At 43.3% G+C, this 20,369-nt stretch overlaps 1 protein-coding gene across 8 annotated transcripts in view; it reads left to right on the top strand.

Annotated features, from left to right (window-relative positions):
* Window positions 1-20,369, top strand: part of nav2a (neuron navigator 2a) — a 220,004-nt gene that overhangs the window by 159,061 nt on the left and 40,574 nt on the right. For 7 of the 8 annotated variants that reach the window (XM_084354889.1, XM_084354887.1, XM_084354883.1 and 4 more), the window contains 5 exons: window positions 4,945-6,199; window positions 7,693-7,802; window positions 7,908-8,016; window positions 9,287-9,694; window positions 15,711-15,833. In XM_084354889.1, coding sequence (XP_084211015.1) covers window positions 4,945-6,199; window positions 7,693-7,802; window positions 7,908-8,016; window positions 9,287-9,694; window positions 15,711-15,833 — 2,005 coding nt within the window. Of the gene's footprint in view, window positions 1-374; window positions 516-4,944; window positions 6,200-7,692; window positions 7,803-7,907; window positions 8,017-9,286; window positions 9,695-15,710; window positions 15,834-20,369 lie in introns of those variants that run through there. The other variant, XM_084354890.1, reaches the window with a different exon arrangement.

Here is a 20,369-nt window from a genome sequence, read left to right as displayed (position 1 = left end):
CCTGCTGTACCCTCATATTAATGCTCCAGGTATGAATTTAGTATCATATTGATCTAACTTTCTCAAAAAAAAATAAGAAGTGTATTTTTCAAAAAGTTGAACTATTCCTTTAATATTAAAATTAGTGGTAGTACAAAGAGCAGCAGGTGTAGTAGAAGTAGTAACCACTTCATCCTGGCGTGTGTGTGTGTGTGTGTGTGCGTGCGTGTGTGTGTGTACACTTGCATGTGTGTGTGTGTGATTGTAGCAGGCCATATGATTGGCAGTAGGTAGGATGAGAAGTGACCCCCCTCCTTCTTGTCCTGTTGTTGACATGCTGCCAAGCCCCTCCCCTCTGCCATATTCCTGCACCACACTCCTCCTCCTCCTCCTCTTCCTCCTCTTCTTCCTCCTCCTCCTCCTGCACTCTCTGGATTGCTGGCCATGGTTTGGGACTCTTTCCTCCTCTCCTGTCCATCTCCTTCTGTCCTGTCCTTCTGTCTCTGTTCCTTCTGGACATCTGCAGCACTCATGAGGTTTGTCAGCATGCACTTGTAGATCACCTTGAGTTAGGCCTGCAGGTTATAGTTTCAGATGTAGAACTTGGGCTTTGCACTTAAGTTTTGAAAATATGGTAGCAGATTTAGTCATTTTAACTGAAATTTGTTGATGTTGCTAAAATAAATTTGTGCTTGTTTGAAAGCAGAAAGCAGGTATTTCTTTCTGAGGGAGGATGACAGGTCAGGTTGGCCTGAATCTTTTTGTGAAGATGTAAGAGGCTGTAGAAAATCTAATTGGCCAAATCCCTGCTACTTTGGTGTGAAACTGACACTCATTTATAATTTTCTTTTGTTTTTTCCCCCGAAAATGCATATTTACACTTACATGCAACAGATTATGTTATTGGTGCTTGTTGTGAGACAGTGTTGCTGCAGGTTCAGATGGTCAGAGAGACACCTGCAGCTTCTTTTGTGAGGCCAGATCTGCTCTGTGTCAATGGCTCTGACACCAGAATGGAGTCACGTTACTGCACGGCTGTACAGTAGGGAAACAGACCTGAATCTTCTCTTCTGCTCTGTGTTAACACAAGGTGACAGCGTCTGGGTGTCCACCAAGTGACACAGAGCAGAGAGACAGAGTGAGCAGGGGGCACCTGTGGTTGTGTGTTGGTGTATGTGCACACTCCTGTTGCCAGTGTATTTCTGTGTGTGTGTGTGTTTGTATGGCCGGTGCCCTTGCCGAATGAATAGCCTTCTGATGAGCTGTAGCGTCACTGTTTGAGTGTATTCATGTGGAGAAACTTTAAAAAGCCGGCTGTCCCTCTCACTTTTCTGAGTACAATGACTGAGGAGAGAGAGAGAGAGAGAGAGAGCGCGAGAGTGAGCGCAGGGAAATCAGAACATGATGAGTAAGCAAACACCTGCAGCCTCAAACTTTGTGTCAGTCTCGTATAATTAGTTCAGATTTTAGAAATTAAATGCCTGTCAAGGAGTATTTGAAATAAAGCTGACCAATCAGGAAGAACGTTTCCCACAATGCACCTTGGGCTTCAAGGCACAAACATGTTTTCAGTCTTGCTATATGTGAGTGAATTGTATGTAAGTAGGGCATTTTCAGGTCAGCAATTTGGTCGCTGAGTGACTGAGAAGGTTTAGCTTAATGTCTCGTGACCAGTGCCCCTATGAGAGGGGCTGAAAGCCTGTGATGTCTAAACAGTATCAGCCGAGGCTGCTTGTAATGCATTTACTGCTTGTTTTTTTGTGTGCAAGTTGTGTGCGCTCCAATCACCAGTCCTGCAAGAGGCACAGAGGTTAATGCATTTGAAGTCGCAGAGCAGAACAAACATCCCCCTCTCTCGTAAACTTGACATGCATGCACAGACATGTGCACACAGAGAGAAGAGTGTTGACACTTGTGTGAAATTACATGCCTTTCCTCAGCTGTAGACAGGCATTAACACACAGGAACACACGCACTGACACATGAGTGTGACGATCCGTGAAAGGAGCTTTGGGTCCACTTCGGCTGATTTCCCAAAATGCCTTGATGTTATCAGGAGGCTCTGAGAGGAGTAGGCAGCTGGACTGACCCTGAGACAGAGTCAGGGAGGGTGAGACAGGTTTTTTTAATGCCAGACAGGCACGCTGTGGTGGTCTGTGATCCCATTCCCTTTGGCTACTCCTCGACTGTCATTTTCTGCTCTTGATTTTATTCTCTAATGACTGCTATAATTAAGCAGTTGAGTTGTAAACAGTGAAATTCTTTCAGCATGTTTCCTCAAGCAGACAGCTTGACCAGCACAGTTAAAGAGGGGTAATGGTGCAGTTTAATTCCAGGATTTGGCCCAAGGCTACAAAGGGTCATCAGGTCAGTGACAAAGTCTTAGGTCCTGGTGAAAGCAGTTAATTTTCAAAGGAAAAGTGCTTCCATAAGTGCATTTTGTGCTGATAAGGAGGAGCTGGTGTCTAAAAAAATGCAGCCAGGAAACAGCCAGATTGATCCATAGTGACAAGTTATGATCTGATTATTGAACAGTATTTTTTATACCTGGTCTTTATCTATATGGTTGTGGTTGTTGTCATAAACTGGGAGGTTTTTTTTTTATCTTAAATTGAAGTTTTTCTCAGCTTGACAAAGCCTCAAAGGAATACACAACATTAAATCTTTACCCCCAACCTGTGGTTACGTTTTTTAAATGTGAAAAAAATAGGTTAAAAAACAGCAGAAACACACATGAGTCTGACTTTAATTTGTGGCAAACTGATGTTTCAAAAGTGTTAAACCTTTTCCGGAAACCTTGGTTGAGTTTGTGATGCAACAGTGTCCAAGTCCATCACTCTGGTGTCACTTCTGACCCAACACGTTGAAGATTGACCACTTTCCTTCACCCTTAGCAACTCAACTGGAGCGTGTCAGTCCCGGTCACTGGGTCCAGTCATGACAATGACCAGCTGTCCCAGTGTCCAGGGCCTCTCGATGTCCTGCCTTTCTTCTTCTGTTCCTTTTCTGATCCTAAATCCAAGCTGACCCCATTCACGGACAGCACAGACCGTCCTGCTGGCCCAAATCAAAGCTTCACTCATCCCAAACCTGCAGTGCCCAGTCCCCTTATTCTCTGTGCCGGCTCCATAATCACAGCAGGTCCCCCCTCTCATTCAGCCACCTCCAATAGGAAACCGGCTATTAGCAACCTGACCCACTTTTCCAATTGCTAACTGCTAGCACGGCTAATTGGGCTCTAATCACTTCCTAATGGTTGCATTGTTTCAGGCTGCTCTCACTAAATGCTAAACAGGGAGAGAAAGGAAAGGCGGCGAGCGAGTGCCTATTTCCAATTAGGACATGAAAGGCGCTGTAAAAATGAAATAAAGTGGAGAACCAGATGAGAAAGAGGTAAACAAGCAGGTTGAGTGAAAGCACTGTGAAAGTTATATGATCATTTTCCCGTGTGCACCATCAGACAGACAGGGAATGATTCTGTATGCACATTATTTAGTAACTTTAATATATGGTTGAGCCCCAAAAGTCTTATTTTCTCATTCAAAAGTAAAAAAGTGTCCAGTAGCTGCAAGCCGATACACACAGGCATCCATGCATTCACATGTACACACCGTCACACACATGTCCTCCATGCTAACTTTCAACCCCCTAGGGCGAAAACCATGGCTGCCAAAGGGTGTAGAATTTTTTGTGGACTGACCAACAGAGCGACCTGTAGAGCTAATTCATTATTTTTTCAAATCCAAATCAAATTGGTTACATTTTCTAAAATCAAATATCATTCATATCTTCATGCTAATGCAACCATTGCCTAATTCAAGGTTTCAAATCCTTGAAAGTTGTTTGTCTGTATTGGAAAAAGGTTGTGAAAGAACCAAGACAGCCTGTAAACTGTCGGTCACGTGACTTGTTTCTGTCCTCAGACCTTCATCAGGCAGAATTCATACAAAAAGCACTGAGATCATGAATATGTGAATGCAGGTCCAGTCCAGGAAAATTAACAAGAATGACTTCTTAAGACAAAGGAGAATTCAGTTCTATGACAGAGCACAGCAGCAGCAGTGACATGAAGTCTGCGTGTGTGTGTGGGTGGGTGGGTGTGTGTGTGTGTACACAAAGTAAGAGGGGTATGTTTCAACGGAAATGTTATGATTAATTCCACCCAGTGCTCCTTGCACAGGCCCTCTCCCTCCCTGGCCGTTGGTGTTTGAATATTCAAATGTTACTGGTCTGAACTCTGCTGCTGGTAGCACCACACTGACAACCTCAGCAGCCCTCAGGACACTCTAGTTTTCACAGTCAGAGCAGTGACTTACAACAGGGATTTCAGCTCTTCTCTTGCTCATTCAGCTCTGGGTAAGTTTGCTTGTTGAGATGCTGCTGAGTCACTTGTTGCAGAATTACCTCGACATTTTCTTCTTGGGTGATAAATATGTAACAGTGGTTTACTGGAGCATATTTACACTGCTTTCTGTTCTCTTCATCTGCAAGTTAAACTGCATTGGAATCCTGTTTATGAATCTTATCTACAAGGGACTGAGTGCATATAACCAGATGTAGCCAGACAGTGTTTCTTTGTAAAGCAGAGGGACGCTGACCAAAAGCAGTCCATATAAGTCCAAGCCTTATAAGTGCTGCAGCACAGCGTCTTGACTCAGTCTGCTTGGCAAGACTTTAAAGCACATGAGCCTGCTCCTCATTGTTTTTATAAACAGTTTGTGATGGGCTCCTCTCATTGTTAGTGCTAAGGGGTTTTTAACAGTTTTGGTGGCTAGCCCGAAGGAAAGTAATGGCAAGTTTGGCTGCATCAACACAGGCCACCTCCAGGCCCTTATAAGGTCACTTTGTGTGGGGTCAGCATCTGGTTTCTCTTCTCTCCCCCAGATCTTCCCTCTGCTTGACTTTTCCTCCTCAATCGTACCTTCCTATCTCATTGTTTAATGAAATGTCTCTTCTCTGGTGCAGATTCCTCAGAGGGCATGACCTCACAGCCTTCGGTGATGACTGAGCATGCTCCGTCATCTGCAGTGACCGTCAGCTCCTCCACCAGCATCCCCGCTGCTACCTCTGCTCTGAGTCCTACCCCTTCTTCGTCATCCTCATCCTCCTCTACCACGGCCATTCCCCAGCCCAACAGCAACGGCAAGCCCTGGAGGAGCAAGTCGATGAGCTCCAAGCACACCTCCTCTCCTTCTCCCTCCTCCACCAGCACCCCCTCTTCTTCCATGCAGTCCATCAAGCAGGAGAAGGACACTTCCTGTAAGACTGCCTTGGCAAGTGAAGCTCCTCCTAAGGTTGTCACTCAGAAGTCAATGCTGGAGAAGCTAAAGCTCTTTAACAGTAAAGGAGGCTCCAAATCCTCCACCTCTTCCAATGGCGTAGTGGCCCAGGCGGACAGTGCTGCACCAGCCAGGCAGCTTGGAGCGGGGCAGGTGGAAAGAGCTGAAACAGGCTCTAACACTGACCCTCTGGAGGAAGAGGATGGCAACGTCCGGCCGGGCATGAACGGGACCAGCAACGGGACGGCCTACGGAGCAGCTCCCGCAGCAGGTACGACAGTCACCACGGTCGCCAGCAGCCCCAAGATCGCCCTGAGGGGCATCGCCCAACGCACTTTCAGCAGAGCTTTGACTGCCAAGAAGGGCTCCGTCAAAGGCACAGACAAAGACAAGGACAAGGAGAGGGGAAAGGAGAAGGAGAAAGGGAAGGAGGTGGGGAAACGCATCTCTGTCCCAGACAGGACAGAGCTCAGGGGGGAGGAGCTTAAGGAGGAAGTAGCACCTGTTTCTGTAGACACTGACAGCTCAAACAAAAGGACCTCTAAAATCACCAGCTTCATTCCCAAGGGGGGTAAAGTGGCCAAAAAGGAGAGTTCAACCCCTGCACACAGCGGAATACCAAAGCCAGGAGGCAAAGCCCCGGGAGTCGGGGGGAAAGCCTCCTCAGTGAAGGAGGCGGGGGAGAGGCCTCGGAGCATGCGGTTAGGAGGGGGTCTCGTCATGCACCGCGGGGCCCTGGACAGAGACAGGGACAGGGACAGCAGACACTCCAGCTCGACTTCCAGTCTGGCCTCCACAGAGGGAAAGAGCAGCGCCGCCCCAGTTGCAGGAGGAAGCACTACACAGAGCACAGCCAGCAACACTGTCAGCGTGCAGCTACCTCAGACTCAACAGCACCACAGCCACCCCAACATGGCCACTGTCGCACCTTTCATGTACAGGTGAGATAACACAGACTGGGGCTGTAAACACCTGTGAAAGCACTGGGAAAATTGGCTTCAAATTAAGTATTTCTGTTTCACATGGAATATTTGTGACTTAATTAGCTACAGTGACAATTATTGTTGTTAGGTTTGTGGGTATATGCATCAGACATCGACCACAAGACAGCAAGTGAGATCAGGCTAAATTTAAACTGGTGAAACAAAGTTATTAACCCATTGGACATTGCACCTCCAAGTCCAACTCTTACTGACACACTGCACGTTTTCCAGAATTGGCATGGTTGAATTCTTCACTTCTATTTGAAGTTGACAAATATTTACTAGAGTGTATTTGCTCAGTTGTATAACTGATAACAGTTCTCAGTACGTTTTTCGTATCGATCTATGCGTTTAAATAACTAAATATTAGTGTATAAGCTGGTATATAAAGTGTGTGAGATTTTTTAAAAATCATCACATAGCTGACCTTTGATTCTATGACAGCATCTAAAAGTACAAAACCTAAATCTAGCCATCTGTGAGTTGTTAACCAGAAATGTCACATCTGTGTTTGTTCATGTTTGTGTGTGCTCAGTGTATTGTCTACATCTGTGTGTCCACATATCTGGGTAAATATGTGTGGATGTTGTGTGCCTCTGACCTCTGTCCCGGTCCCAGTGTGATAAGGAAGGAGTTCCCCTCTCGTTCTCAATGAGTCCTTTCTACCAGCCACTCATTAGCCTCCTGACACTTCCTGCACTGCTGCCCTTCCTCCCTCTGTACATCCTGCAGCTAACCAACCCAACCTACAAAACACCCCCATCGTCAGCGCTCGGAAGTGTTCTTTTTTTGCGGTTTACCTGTCATGTACCATTACCAGCAGGATTATAGCACCTCCACCTGACAGAAAGAGTATGTTTGACAGAAAATGAAAGAAATGAGAAGTGAAATCAATTCAAATTCCAGCCTCAAATACTGAGGACTGAAATGATAAAAAGAAAGCACCTTGCCAGAAAAAAAAAATGGTTGCATCAAAATAACCTGAAGTTTCAACAAATATTAAGTCACTTAACCAGGAGTGAAAGAAACATCTAGATGCTGTTATTTTGTGTTGTGCAGTGTCAGAGGCAGTCAGTGGCTTTGACTGACTCACACTCAGAGAGAGTGTACTCTAGTCAACAAGGACAAAGTCTAGGATCAGGCACCGACCAAAGGCTATGTATAACCGAGGCATTCAAACGTCATCGTCTCAAAAAGCACCAGCCTGTGCAGCGGGTGATCCGTATTGATTGATCCTTCAAAGACAACCTCTACTGGCATTTGGAGCTTAGTAGGCGTTCATTTTGGACCCCGGTCACAAGACTCGCAAAACAGCAGATTTAATTCTTAATCAGGTTTATCCCTCTTTCGTGACAATTTGCTAAATATTAGGTTCCCACTAAATGCACAATAATTCAGAATCGATGATATCCCCCTCTTTGATCCCTTGTGCAATTTTTTTTTTTCCCCAGATCCCAAACAGACGCCGAGGGAACAGGGAACCCTGAGATCGGCTCAGGAGGAATAGGCGGAGACATTGCCTTCACCAAGACCAGCCAGCTCTCCATCGAGGACCTATCAGGTGGGTGATCAATTACAGTACAGCATCTTTCTGTTAGGAACAGATGAATTAACTCTTATTGTAATGGTAAACATATCTGAGCTTGTTTCTTTTGGTCTCGTGCAGGTGAAGACCCAGAAACAAGGCGGTTGCGTACTGTCAAAAACATTGCAGACCTGCGGCAAAACCTGGAGGAGACCATGTCCAGCTTGCGAGGAACTCAGGTCTCACACAGGTAAGGACTCAAATTCTCCCAGCTGGTTTTAACTGCTGCTCACAAGTGGACCCATACACTCTGCTTTTGAGAAGTGTCTAGTAAAGTAATTTAACAAGCTTGGTGTTTAACTTCTCTTCTTCTTTATTTTCAGAAATATGTTTTGATTACTTTTATTTTGGTATGAGCTTGTGTACTGCAAACTTTGTGAAATGAGATTTAATCTCAGGTCACATCACATATGGTAGTTACCAGAGTAGATGCAGTATAATTATCATTATAAGCCACATTGTTCACTAAGTAATGCATGTTTTTTTTAAGTTGGTAAAGCAAAGCTTTTGTAAAGAGACACATTAAGAGTTAATAGTTAATAGACAAGTGTTTGTAATTTGTCATTGTATACAAATGAAAGCAACAAAATATCTTTAAAAGTGATTAATCTAAAGGATTTCCTTTCACCTTTTCGTAAATACAACACTTTGTTGCAGTGTAAAACAAAACTCTACTGTTTGGGGATCATCACAGTGTAGCGCCTTACAACGGCTGCTACGGCTGAGTGGTAAACAGGCCAAATCAGGCTAACTGTTGGGGATTTAAATCAGTGACTGAACTGCCTCGTGGTCAGCAGACTGTGTCTGTCTAGGCTTACAGGTATTACCTCTTTGATTGTTGCTGTCTCATCCTTCTTTTGAGGATCTTTTACTTTGATCGCTGAGCGTGTCTTTCATGTCGTCTTTGATTCAGGTTTAGCTCCAGTCACGTTCCCTCCTGCAGAATCTTGACCTCTGCTCTCAGTGCTGACCCAGCTGTCTAGACTTAGTTTAGGCTCTGTTGTGAGGTTCATATGTCCTGTTTTCCTGTTTTAGACCATCACAAAGGTTCTCTTATCTTTTGTTTCTCTGTGTGTTCACGGAGGAGATTATGCAGTTGCCTCTTGTAGTTTGGAAGTTTGATTACCAGAACTCTGTTCTATATTCTCACTCTAAAAATCTTTTGAGTAGATTTCTGCGAATTTTGGCGTGACAAATCGGCTTGATCTGGTTTTGGTGGTGAAAAATTTGTGATCTCCACTGTTTGACAATCATAGACGATCAATAGAGAAGACTTGTTTTTATCTGTACTGTGAAAGTGAAACTACTACTACTACTATCCATTGAGAGGTTTAAGTTTTACAAGTGTGTCTTTTCTAGCTCACTTTATTCTCTTAGCTGTGTTATGGTTTCTTCTACTACTGCACCATACATACATACATCATCAGAAAAATAAAATGTCTCCATCTCTCCCTGCTCAGCACCTTGGAAACGACGTTCGACGGCAGCGTCACCACAGACATCAGCAGTGGCGGAGGTGGCAGTGGTGGCAGCAACAACAGTGGAGGGGGTCGGAGCATCCTCAGCCTCACTTCTACCCGTCCTTCACTGTCGTCATGGCGACTTGGCCAGTCCAGCCCCCGTCTGCAAGCGGGCGATGCCCCCTCTATGGGGAACAGCTATGGCAGCCGGGGAGGACGCTACCTGTACCCCGGGCACCTCCGACGGCAGCTGGCAGGCAGAGGTGGAGCCCTCTGCAGCGTGGATCTCGGAGACAGAGCTGGGGAGGACATTGACGTGGACAGCATCTCCGTGGAGGTCACTGGATACATGAGCGACGGAGACGTGCTGAGCAAAAACGTTACGCGCACTGATGATGTCAACAGCGGGTAAGTGGGTTACTCTGATGGAGATTTTTAAATCTTACAGAAAGATTTTTTTCTGAAAAAATTAGTTGAGGAATCGAGATGTGGTCGACAGGAAGTCACTCAACAGCAATGTTGTTCATTCATCAAGCAGGAATGCCAAACATTTGTGGGTTTCAGCTTCTTCGTTGTGAGAGCATTTGCAGCTTTTCTCTTTGTTTTATCAGTGTGAAAGGAACGCCTTCTGCTTTTGAATCATTGGTTGGACAAAGCAACCAATTTTAAAACATTAACGTAGACTCTGGGGACTTGTGACAGACATTTTCCACTGTGTGCAGACTTTGTAGACAAAACACTGAATCAAGTAATAAAAAAATAGAAATAGATCAATCAAATGAAATTAACTCTTAATTAATTGCAGCCCTAGAAATCTTGTTCTTTTCACGGAAAAGGCTCTTAATTAGCTTGGTTGTATCTTGCAGTGTGTTTGAGGAAGCCAGTTAACGCAGCACCTGATTCTGTATTAAATCTAAAATCTGCAAGGAGAGACAACATTTGTAATTTTGGACAGTAAAAGATAATTGGTCGATAATCTTTTTTTTTTTTTTTTTTTATCTCTCTTGGTATAAAAAACATAAAACTGTATTTCAGACACTGTCTATGAATTTTCCCTTTATTAGCATAGCAGTTTGTACAAACACAGATAACTATGTGTGAAAGCATCAGCAGCTTAATTTTATCATAAAAATAAGCTTCTAAAACGTCTTACATGATGTTCTAGTTAATCATTCAAAACACAATGACAGTATTATTTGTTTTTCGGCACACAAGAAAGGATGAAAAAGAGAAGTAGTCTGACACTGTGTAACTTTCATGTGATTAAACCCCAGAGGCTGTGAAAGCTTGCCAGAAGAGGGCAGTAGTGTCCCTTGCTCTCTAATCCTGCCTGTGACCCAGGTGCCAGATGATATCCCCCCTCGTTATCCTCAGTGGCATTAGCAACATTTATTCTGTATAGCTGAGATCCCACAAGTATCCCATCTCTCTGCCTGCAGATGCAGTAATACTGATAACCTGCTCTCTCAAAGCCACTGTCCATGTTGAAACAGGCCCCTTCATACCTTGGCTGACACACTGTGCAATTTAAACTCCTGCTGATATCAGCATTATCAGGTGAGACTGTAAAAGGTGCCAACTGGCCTTCAGATTATTGTAAATCCAGAGAGAGAGAGAGCAGGGTCTGCTCATAGAGATGTTTCAGGGACTCGTTTGAATCAAATTAATGCAAATATAGAGAAGTGTCTATGAGCTCAGCAAAGAAAGATGAATAAAACCAGATCTCTTAAAGACTGGAATTACTTCCTCTTGCCCCCATGGATTTGCACTGATTCATCCCCCTGAGGCAGCTGTAGAAGTTGAGCAAGCTAAGTGCTCTTGAATTACTTGATATGTCTGTGGCTGAGCAAACAAAGGCCGAGCTACAGCCAACACCTGGACAGGTGAGTGATGGATACAGGTGAGCAGAGCCATGTGCTCACTTGATATCCATGCAGGGTGAGACCTGTGAGGAGAGCCAGACTAAATATAAATCATTTCAGCTAGAGCATTTTCTGATGATCTGACAGTGTTTCGGCTGCAGTTACAGATTATTTCCAGCATCAGTTTCATAATTTTTTCTATAATATGTAATAAATGTATGTAATAAAATTTAGTCGAGGGCATTTGAAAGAAGATAGCAGCACACATGTACAATCAACCAATCAATACACAACAGAAGATACACACCAAGAATTTTGCACAGTACTTTACCGCAATATGTTGCACAGATGCTAGACATCCAAAACATTGCATGAATACCCTGTATCATTAATATTTCATAGCTGCCCTAAGACATAATATAGCACGAACAATGGGCTGTGATCACCAGAAGACCTGGGATCAAAAACAATTTCTTTAGTTATTTGGACGTCACAATGGGTTAACCATTTAAAGCAGACACAGACTGATGACCTGCCCCCACTCCTCTCCACATCCTCAGGCCATTTCACAGGCCTGTTAGCATCCACTAACTGGTTCTTCCACACAAGGGTGGGATATTTACCCAGAGAGGAGGAGCTGGCATTTAGATTCCTACTGTTCAGCTCTTTACCTTCACTTAAACGTCAATTAAAGAGTACGTCTGCTCGTAACTTACAAACAAAGAATATGGATTGTTCACCTCTTGCTGTATCTAGCCATTCACACAGTTCTGGTTTTATCTGTCCAGCTTTTCGCTCTACAACTTCGTACTAAAGAAATAGCAGGATGAATCTTAAGATGTCCCGATTCTATGCCGTTTGCATCACAAATTCAATTAAATTCAAGTTGGAGGTAAAAATCTCAGAGACAGATGTCTAAGCAAATAATATTTGTATATTTTAACTCAGCCTTTAACTGCCAGAACAATACAGCCATGTGTCCGTGACATTGTAAAATGTATTTTTGATCAGCTAAACAAAAAATGGAACAGAATTTGAATAACTGATCTAAAAAAATATAATTACTCTGGAAAAAAAGGGCTACTGTTTCACCTTTGTGTTAATTTTTGTATACAAAGCTATTAATTCAAAAACCAAAAAGAAAAACAATCAATCACAAGCATCAGCACTCTAGACATTTATAAGCAGTCTAACTGTAGACTGAGATAAACAGATCAGCTCTTCATATTTAATTTATTTAGTGCTCTCGGTCCTACAACACAGACAGCATGACTGATGACACCACATTTAGTATCTACATCCAATCTCCAACCCCCTGCTCCTTTTTTCCTGTCTGCTCCGCTGGCCCTTGGAGACAAGGAACCTCCCCCCTTCGCCAACTCCTCTGCTTAGGGGTATATTGCCCGATCTACCCCTCTGCTGCCCTCCCCCTACCCTCCCTCCCTCCCTTCCCTCCCATCCCTCCTCCACCTTTCGCAGACAAACCCAACCTCCAGCCAGGAGGGAAAAGCATGTGGAGCTGTGGAGAGAGGCTGCATACCAACACTGAGCTTTCACAGAGCAACACACACTTGCACACATTCAGGCTACACATGGACACATAATCTATACATAGTTCATTGTTCAGTGATACTGTTCACACACTTCTGTTATCGCCATGATCAAACACGCTCTCACCTGCTAATATTATTCACATAACAGCAGATCTCACACACAGGTTCAGACCTGATAGCAGACAGTGGCCAGACAGTTGAAAACAGGCTCTTTTGCTTTGGAGATTTTTATCAACGGGGATCAACCCTCACCTGGACTTGTTTGTTTTGCTTTGGACTAACTTTGTTACCATGTTCGAGGCAGAAAGGTACGTCAGTGTTTTAAACCATCAACAGAACTCAGAAGCTCTCGAGGCGAATGTTTGTTTTGTTTTACAGAGCGTGACATTTTGTGAATTTCCTCCTGTCAGTACCACAGTGAATACATTCTTAGTAAGTTAAATATTTCTGCAGTTTCGTTTGCTTGAGAACTTTTGCTTCTGTTAGTTGCACGGCTCTGTAAATTCTACCTGACTGCACAGTTTCAGTCCATAAACTGTCTTGTTTGGACACGTTTCTCCTGCCGCAGAAGGTCACAGGTTAACAGGCATCTGAAACAGGAGGACAGGGTGGCTCGGTCACTCATTAGTGTGAAGGAGTGAGTGTGTGTGTGTGTGTGTGTGTGTGTGTGTGTGTGTGTGTGTGTGTGTGTGTGTGTGTGTGTGTGTGTGTGTGTGTGTGTGTGTGAGAGAGAGAGAGAGAGAGAGACTGCCCCACCATCCTCAAGGTGACTTTGCTTTGGGATGATGGATGAAGGGACACCTAACCCCCCTCAGAGTGGATACTCTGTCAGAGTTGAACTCTCTTCTTTGTCTGTTGTCTCTCTAAATAATAAATAAATACAGCATAAGGCATGAAAACACAAAGCAAAATGATAGAAATGACTGATGAATACTGACAGCAGAGAATGTAGAAGTGTTTCATCTGGATTTAAAGTCCAAAAAACTCTTTTGGAAGTTTGTTCCAGCTCTCTGGTGCATGGTAAAAAAAAATGCTGAATGTCCATGTTTAGTTTGGACTGTTGGTAGTGGTTAGCAGGCTGCTACCAGATGAGAGAGACAGCGAGTAGCCAAAGCATTCATACTGCATTCATGTTGTGGTGAGAAAGTACATCTGTTTTGTATCACCACAGTCAATTATCACCCATCGCTGCAGTTTCTCCTCAGCGCTACAGAGCTTTGTAGCCTCTTTAGCCTCTTTTAGCTAATTGTTTTGGTTTTCCGGCCTGCAAGCTCTTTCCCTTTTCACAAACTAATTTTGTTTACACACAAAAACAATTGGTTAGGTTTAGGAAATAATCATGGTTTGACTTTAAATGGCTGTTTTGGTCACTACAATAACAGATTAAGATGGTGTGACTTCCCAGACAAAAACATCTGAAAAATGTGCTCGGGTGTCCTTAAAAATATCCAATGGCGTGACTCAAAATGTGGCCGGCTGCTGGGCAGCCATGTTGGCTTGTAATAGTGCCACCACCATCCCATCGCTCCATCTGATGTGAAAGTTGGCTAATAAGCATATGATGTAAATGTGATATGCCACGTTTGGTACAAATGTCAACCATGGATCTATCTGTGGTTTGCACTGCTAACATTATATCCTGATGACTGGGCTGGTAAAAACACCCTTATAAACCCACAGACAAGTTAACAACCAGCTGGTGAAGTATTATGATGTGTGGCAGCTAAATGACCAAATATTTTTTTCAGGAAATTCATAGAGACCAAACCAGATCAATAACGAGAGTAAACTTTCAACTTATGTTCATCAGGCGGACACAAAAACCACTCCAAATTAATGCTAATGTGGCTCTGCAATAACTTCTTTGGAAGGCGACAATGTCTCAACGTCATGTTTTAAGCTGGTTTTGTTTCACTAGTTGGGGCCCGGACTGCAGTTTGTTCAGCATCTGTGCAGGTTTGCTCTCTGCTGAGTGACTCCTGATCGCCGTTAAGTTTCCGTCATCTGCAGCTCAGACGATGATTCTGTTTGACTGCAGGTTCCACAAAGGAGCTCTGTCTATAGGAAACACTGTACTCTGTGTTTACTGTATATACATGCAGGTACAAATGTGAGTTTATGTGTGTGTGCGTGGCTGCCCCTTGCTGAGATCCACATAGAGATAACACACAGAGAGTGTTTTAGTGGTCGAACTCTCGCTGGGCTTATTTTTCTACTCACTTAACTGCAGAAACAGAATCATCACACAGAGAGCATTCACCAGCCTCGACTTTAAATCAGCAAACATTTCATTAAATTACACCTGGGTTCAAATGAGTCAATATTTAGTTCCATTAGGAATCTCCTCCATGGGTAAATATTTGGGGAATTAGTTAGTGTTGTTTTAGTTTGAATGGGAATGTTTGTGTAAGTGATCGTGGCCTCAGCATCAGCTTCAGACTGTAACTGCTGCTAACGGTCAGCCTCTGACTCCAGCTACCAATAAATCAACTCCCTGTGAATGTGATTTTCCGTTATGAAATGAAGTGAATGGCCTACTTAGCCTGCCCTTACATATACAGTGTATTTTTAGCTTCTCTTAATGTTCAGCTACTCAATCATAATATCCCAGCTTGGAGTAGATGATGGACTCCGGACTCAGTAGATGAATGGCGATAGGAATAAAGAACAGACTCATCTTCGTCTGCTGAGCTGTCACTTCTTTTACAGACTGCTCTTGTTCACCGCTGGCCACATGAGAGAAATGTGTCTTCAGCTCTATAGTTTGGTTTGTGTGGGAGCTCTTTGCCAACCTTTCGACCCTGATTGATGAGAATTTTGCTTTGGCCGGAAAACTAGATGGATGTCGGCTCCTCCTGCGTTATTTACAACAAGAGCAGCCCTGAGAAGAAGAGCAGAGCTTGTTAGACAACTGTGGTGCTGAACAATTTCAAATCCTTTCTGAGCCCTTTAATTGTTAATCTTACAATATGGTGACTATATCTTATGTGCTTTGTTGTGTTTTCGCAGCTACATGACTGATGGAGGTTTGGGTCTGTACACGCGACGCCTCAACCGCCTGCCGGACAGCATGGCCGCCGTCCGAGAGACACTCCACCGAAACACGTCGTCTGGACAGGGAGATGCTGACAGGTAAGTCCAAAACATCTTAAAGGAACAATCCGCGCACTCTTCCCTGTCTGCCTGTTTTACTTCTAATTGAAGGTAAACCGGTCCGCCCTCAGATTAAACACAGAGTATGTAATTTCTGAAACTAATCTCAATCCAAACAAAAGACATTAAGTAAGTAGTGTGGGAACACTCTGACTCTTGTGGAAGTGCACTTATCTTCTGTTAAATTATGATTCCCCCTGGTTTGAACATTGTTGTAAAAGTACGTTATATATCACTCCAACAAAGAAATTATATAACGTGGGTCTAGTGGTTTTATATATATATATAATTTGAATTTCACCTTTTCTGCAGAATTTGTACTGCAGGAGAGAGACAGGCGCAAATGTGTCCTTTTGAATTGTGTAGCCTGTGTGAACCTGCAAAGATACTGTACAGAAAATTACATAGGACTTTTTTACTCCGTTTGACCTCTGGTTGAGTTACACTTTTGCCATTTTAAACGTACCAGGTAAGCAAAGGTGTAGTGATCCTTCAATGTAATGACTACTACTACTAAGTACCTACACTACCCAGAATGCCTAGGTACGTCTCTTATTGAACATGCTGAACTTGATGTGTTTGTATAGTTGTGGGACTGAGTTCGTAGACATGTTGTTGTAACATTGTAGGTGCAGTATAGAAAAATACCGTTGAGCCCTCTTTTGGTGTCATCAGTCTTTGGTGAAACACTTGCAGGTAGACTTTTGAAATTTGTCCAGGAGGGAGTTTAAAACATTGTGTTTATGAGTCGAGTGAGGAAATAACGTCATTAAAAAAAGAAAGCGTTGATTAAAATGTTACTTCTTCTGCTCTGTCAGATGTGCTTGGAACAGTTGAATGAAAAACAAATGGAAAACTGAATGAACAGCTTCACCATCATATCCTGACTATTGCTTAACTGGATCTCATACTCATGAAAACATCTTGCTGTCATTATTAAATAAGACAAACAGACAAAATATTGCACAATTTTAGTGTGTATTCCTCTTTAAAAGCTTAACTGACACAGAGTGTGTCACGCAGACTTATATTGCTCAGACTTGTACCAGTACACAGGATGATGATGATGATGATGTAACTCAGCTTTTGTGCAATACACCACACAGCTGACGCACCAACTGATCCTAAATGCCGGAGGATAGCAGTATCAGCACATGTATGTTTCTGTTGGATTTATTGGCCACAGCACGTCGTAAAGAGTGTTTGTGTATCTTTGGGACTCTGCTGAGCGTCCTGTGTCAGGAGCAGTAAAGTGGTGTGGTGCTGCCGTCTTTGTCCTGTCACAGAGATGGAGAGGGATTTGCTTCCTGGCTAATTGACAGACGGAAATGGATGAAGGCCAAGCAGAGCCCCACCATGTTGCAAGAGAAGGATGGGGGTAGAAAGAAAGAGAGGGAGAGTAGAGGGGGAGGGAACAAGCTTGATATGAGGATGGACTGCAGAATGGATAGAAGTGGTCAGGAGAATAAAAGAATGAATGCAAGAGGAATCCTCAATTTATATCCAGCGTTCCTTAACTTATGATCCTTTATTAAAAAGAAATATACCAGTTGCTTGTGCTTTAGGACTAGAAATATCTTACATTTTAAAGAAAAGCTTTGTTCGAGCCTTAAACTGATGTGTTACACAAACGGACACGCTGGTGTGTCTTGAAAGTAGTCTTGAGTGCTTCAAGCAGCCTTTTTCGTAAATCCTCAGGTGTGGCTAATTTCCTGTCTTCCAGACTTTTGACCTTTGCCCTCTCGCTGCCTCTTACCCAACACGCACACACACTCACATTAAACTCCCCCAGCCCTTAGGTGGGACTTAACACAAACTGTCCCTCTACTCACCTTTCATCTCTCCCCTCTCAGCTCCTTCCTTTCTCTCCTACCGTGCAGAGCTCAGTCCTTCCTCTCACCTTTCATTTTCCTCTTGCTCGTTTTTGATTAGAGGCTGACATGAGTAGAAGAAACTGGAAAGCAATTAACTGATAAAAGTTTGGGGATTTCTTTTTTTTTTTTCTCCGTTTGATTTCGTGCTTTCATGTTTCTCTGTGAGGTTTAATTGACCGAGTAGGCAGACGTTATGTTTCTCCAGAAACGTCTTTCATGATCTTCATCTTCATGGTTGCTTTTATAAGATTAGAGAGATGGGGAAGGAGAGAGTTTTAAAATTTAAGAGGGGATGAGGTGTCTCCACCCCTCCTCCTCCCCACCACACACCCCCCTGAAGGAATGTCTGATAAATGTGCTTACTGTTTTTAGTTTGGGATTAATTAGGAGAGAGGAGGAGGATAAAATGCATTAGCATAAAAAACGGAAGGCAGTGGAGCTGGAGGGTAAAGACGGGTGACTGGTTTTCTCGTGTATAAGATGAAGCTAATGTAACACATGAAAGAGGGGTTAATGGTGCAGTTTGGGCAGGTGAAGGAGGGTGCACACCTTCCTCTGCTGTTTCAACACTTTATCGCTTGTGAGATTCTTCACAGCTGAAATTCTGATCTCCGAAGTATGTGCGGTCTGTATTTGCTCACTGGGTGTGTGACCCATCTATAAACCTGCTACGGTTTAAATGGCTTTTTTTACGTCCTCTGGTTTAAGATGCAGTCGAAGTGGGGGTTGGGGAAAGGTGTTGGGTGTCACCGCAGCATTGGGGCTAAAACCTTGTGACCCCTTGACGAGGAGGTCACAGGCTTCAAAGGGTCGAGGTTCACAGTTAGGAACGTTCCAAAACCTCTTAAGCTCTTCATGCTAAAAGCCTCCAGATCAGACCAAACCTGCACTAATGAGGAAAGGATGCAAGTAGAAAAACATGGCATCAAACGGCTTATTCAGATAACAAGAAACCAATTAAAGTACATATCATCTAATCAGCTGAGTTTGTGACTGATGTGACAGCTGAAAGTGATCATGCTGATAACCAGCCCCTGTTGGAAGTCCAAAAACTAGTTTTACCAACTGTCAAATGGATGGAAAGCAGTGTGAAGAAGCCAATAGAGGACACGTCATCGGGCGACATGACCTGCAAGGCAGAGTAAACATGCAGAGACAATAGAGACTGGAAACTCGTTTGCGTGTCTGTGTGTGCGTGTGTGTGTGTGGGAGAGAGAGCATGCTTATCCCTGTCATTTATCTCTGCAGCAGGAGAAAGAGGAAGCAATCTATAACCGTCTGTCTTCTGATTTGAATTCTCTTTGTTAAGCAGACAAAGAGGAGGTCTTTGTGGTGTGAAGCCGCTGTAGCACTGAGTGTTACAGAGACACACACACACACACCCCTCCCTCCCATCTTGCCGAAGCATTGTCGATATCATTTTTCTTTTCCAAATGAGAACTTGACACAAAGAAGAGTGGCGAGCACCACATAAACCCCTCAGTTTGAGGCTGGTGACAGATGCTTTCACATGAAAAAATATATAAATCTTTGTAATGAGGTTGCAGGGTGATGAAGGATCCTACTAATGTTTTAGACGTTTGTGCAAATGTCCTTCTTGCTGGTGTCTGTACACAGTCAATACTGGCAGGATCAAGACTCATCGTCCACTTTCAGACAAGGCATGAAAAAAGAAAAACGTGCAAAGAGTAAGATAATCACAGACAACAGAAAGTCTTTATTTGGTTTAGTGAAAAAAAAGTTGACGTGAAAATTTACTCAGAATGATAGACCAAATGCTTCCTAAAAAGTACAATTACTGTTACAATGGTGGGTCATGTCAGGTAAAGGCTAATTTGCATCATTATCAGTAGGTCTGATGATCAGCATCTTAACATGAGAGGTTTTAAATCAACATGAGACACCTAACGGAGCTCCAGAAATTCATCCGTACCCATTTAACAAAAAAATGAAACGATTAATTAAAGAAAAGAGTGAAATAAAGAAAGGTGTTTGCATCTGCTGTTCTTCTGGCATCGTTCACCAGCAGGACACTCTTGTTCCACTGGTGGATACACTTGACATTAGCAGGTGACTGTTACAACACTTAGACAGCTGTCATCACTTTAATGCCTTCAATTGTCCTTCCCATCATTGTCTATTTGTAAGTTGAATGCCTTTTGTAAAGTACATTGTGTTTTAAAGCTACTGTAAGGATAAACTCAAACAAACTTGCCACTAATACCGTAAGCACTAGTCTGTTAAGTTTGTGTTCAGACAAGTGTTAACGCTGCATATAAAAACCCAGCGGCCCCATTTATTTCAATGTTCCCTTGGCAAAAAACAAACAAACAAACAAAAAAATGCACCTGCATCGGCCAATCAGATACATGCAAGCCCACATTCCTGGTTGATTACTTATTAATGTGACTTACGTAATTCTATCGTTAATCTTTCCGAAGTTGTAAAATCCTTCCTATAAAATATTGTGTTGTCTTATGCCATGTGATAAACTCAAACTGGTCTTTCTGGATTGTATTTTATTTCCTTACCTGGAACCTGAAAGATACACCCACACTTATGCAGCCCCTTGCGTTTTACAGCGTAGTTTTCTGTCTAAACGGCCAGTAACACAACAGCACAGCTGGTTACAAACTAAAAT

The sequence above is a fragment of the Pagrus pagrus genome (genome assembly GCF_965226575.1).
Source record: "Pagrus pagrus genome assembly, chromosome: 1".
In the NCBI taxonomy this organism is placed as follows: Eukaryota; Metazoa; Chordata; class Actinopteri; order Spariformes; family Sparidae; genus Pagrus; species Pagrus pagrus.
The sequence above is the reverse complement of the archived record's forward strand: the minus strand, read 5'-3'. Positions and strand labels throughout refer to the sequence as shown.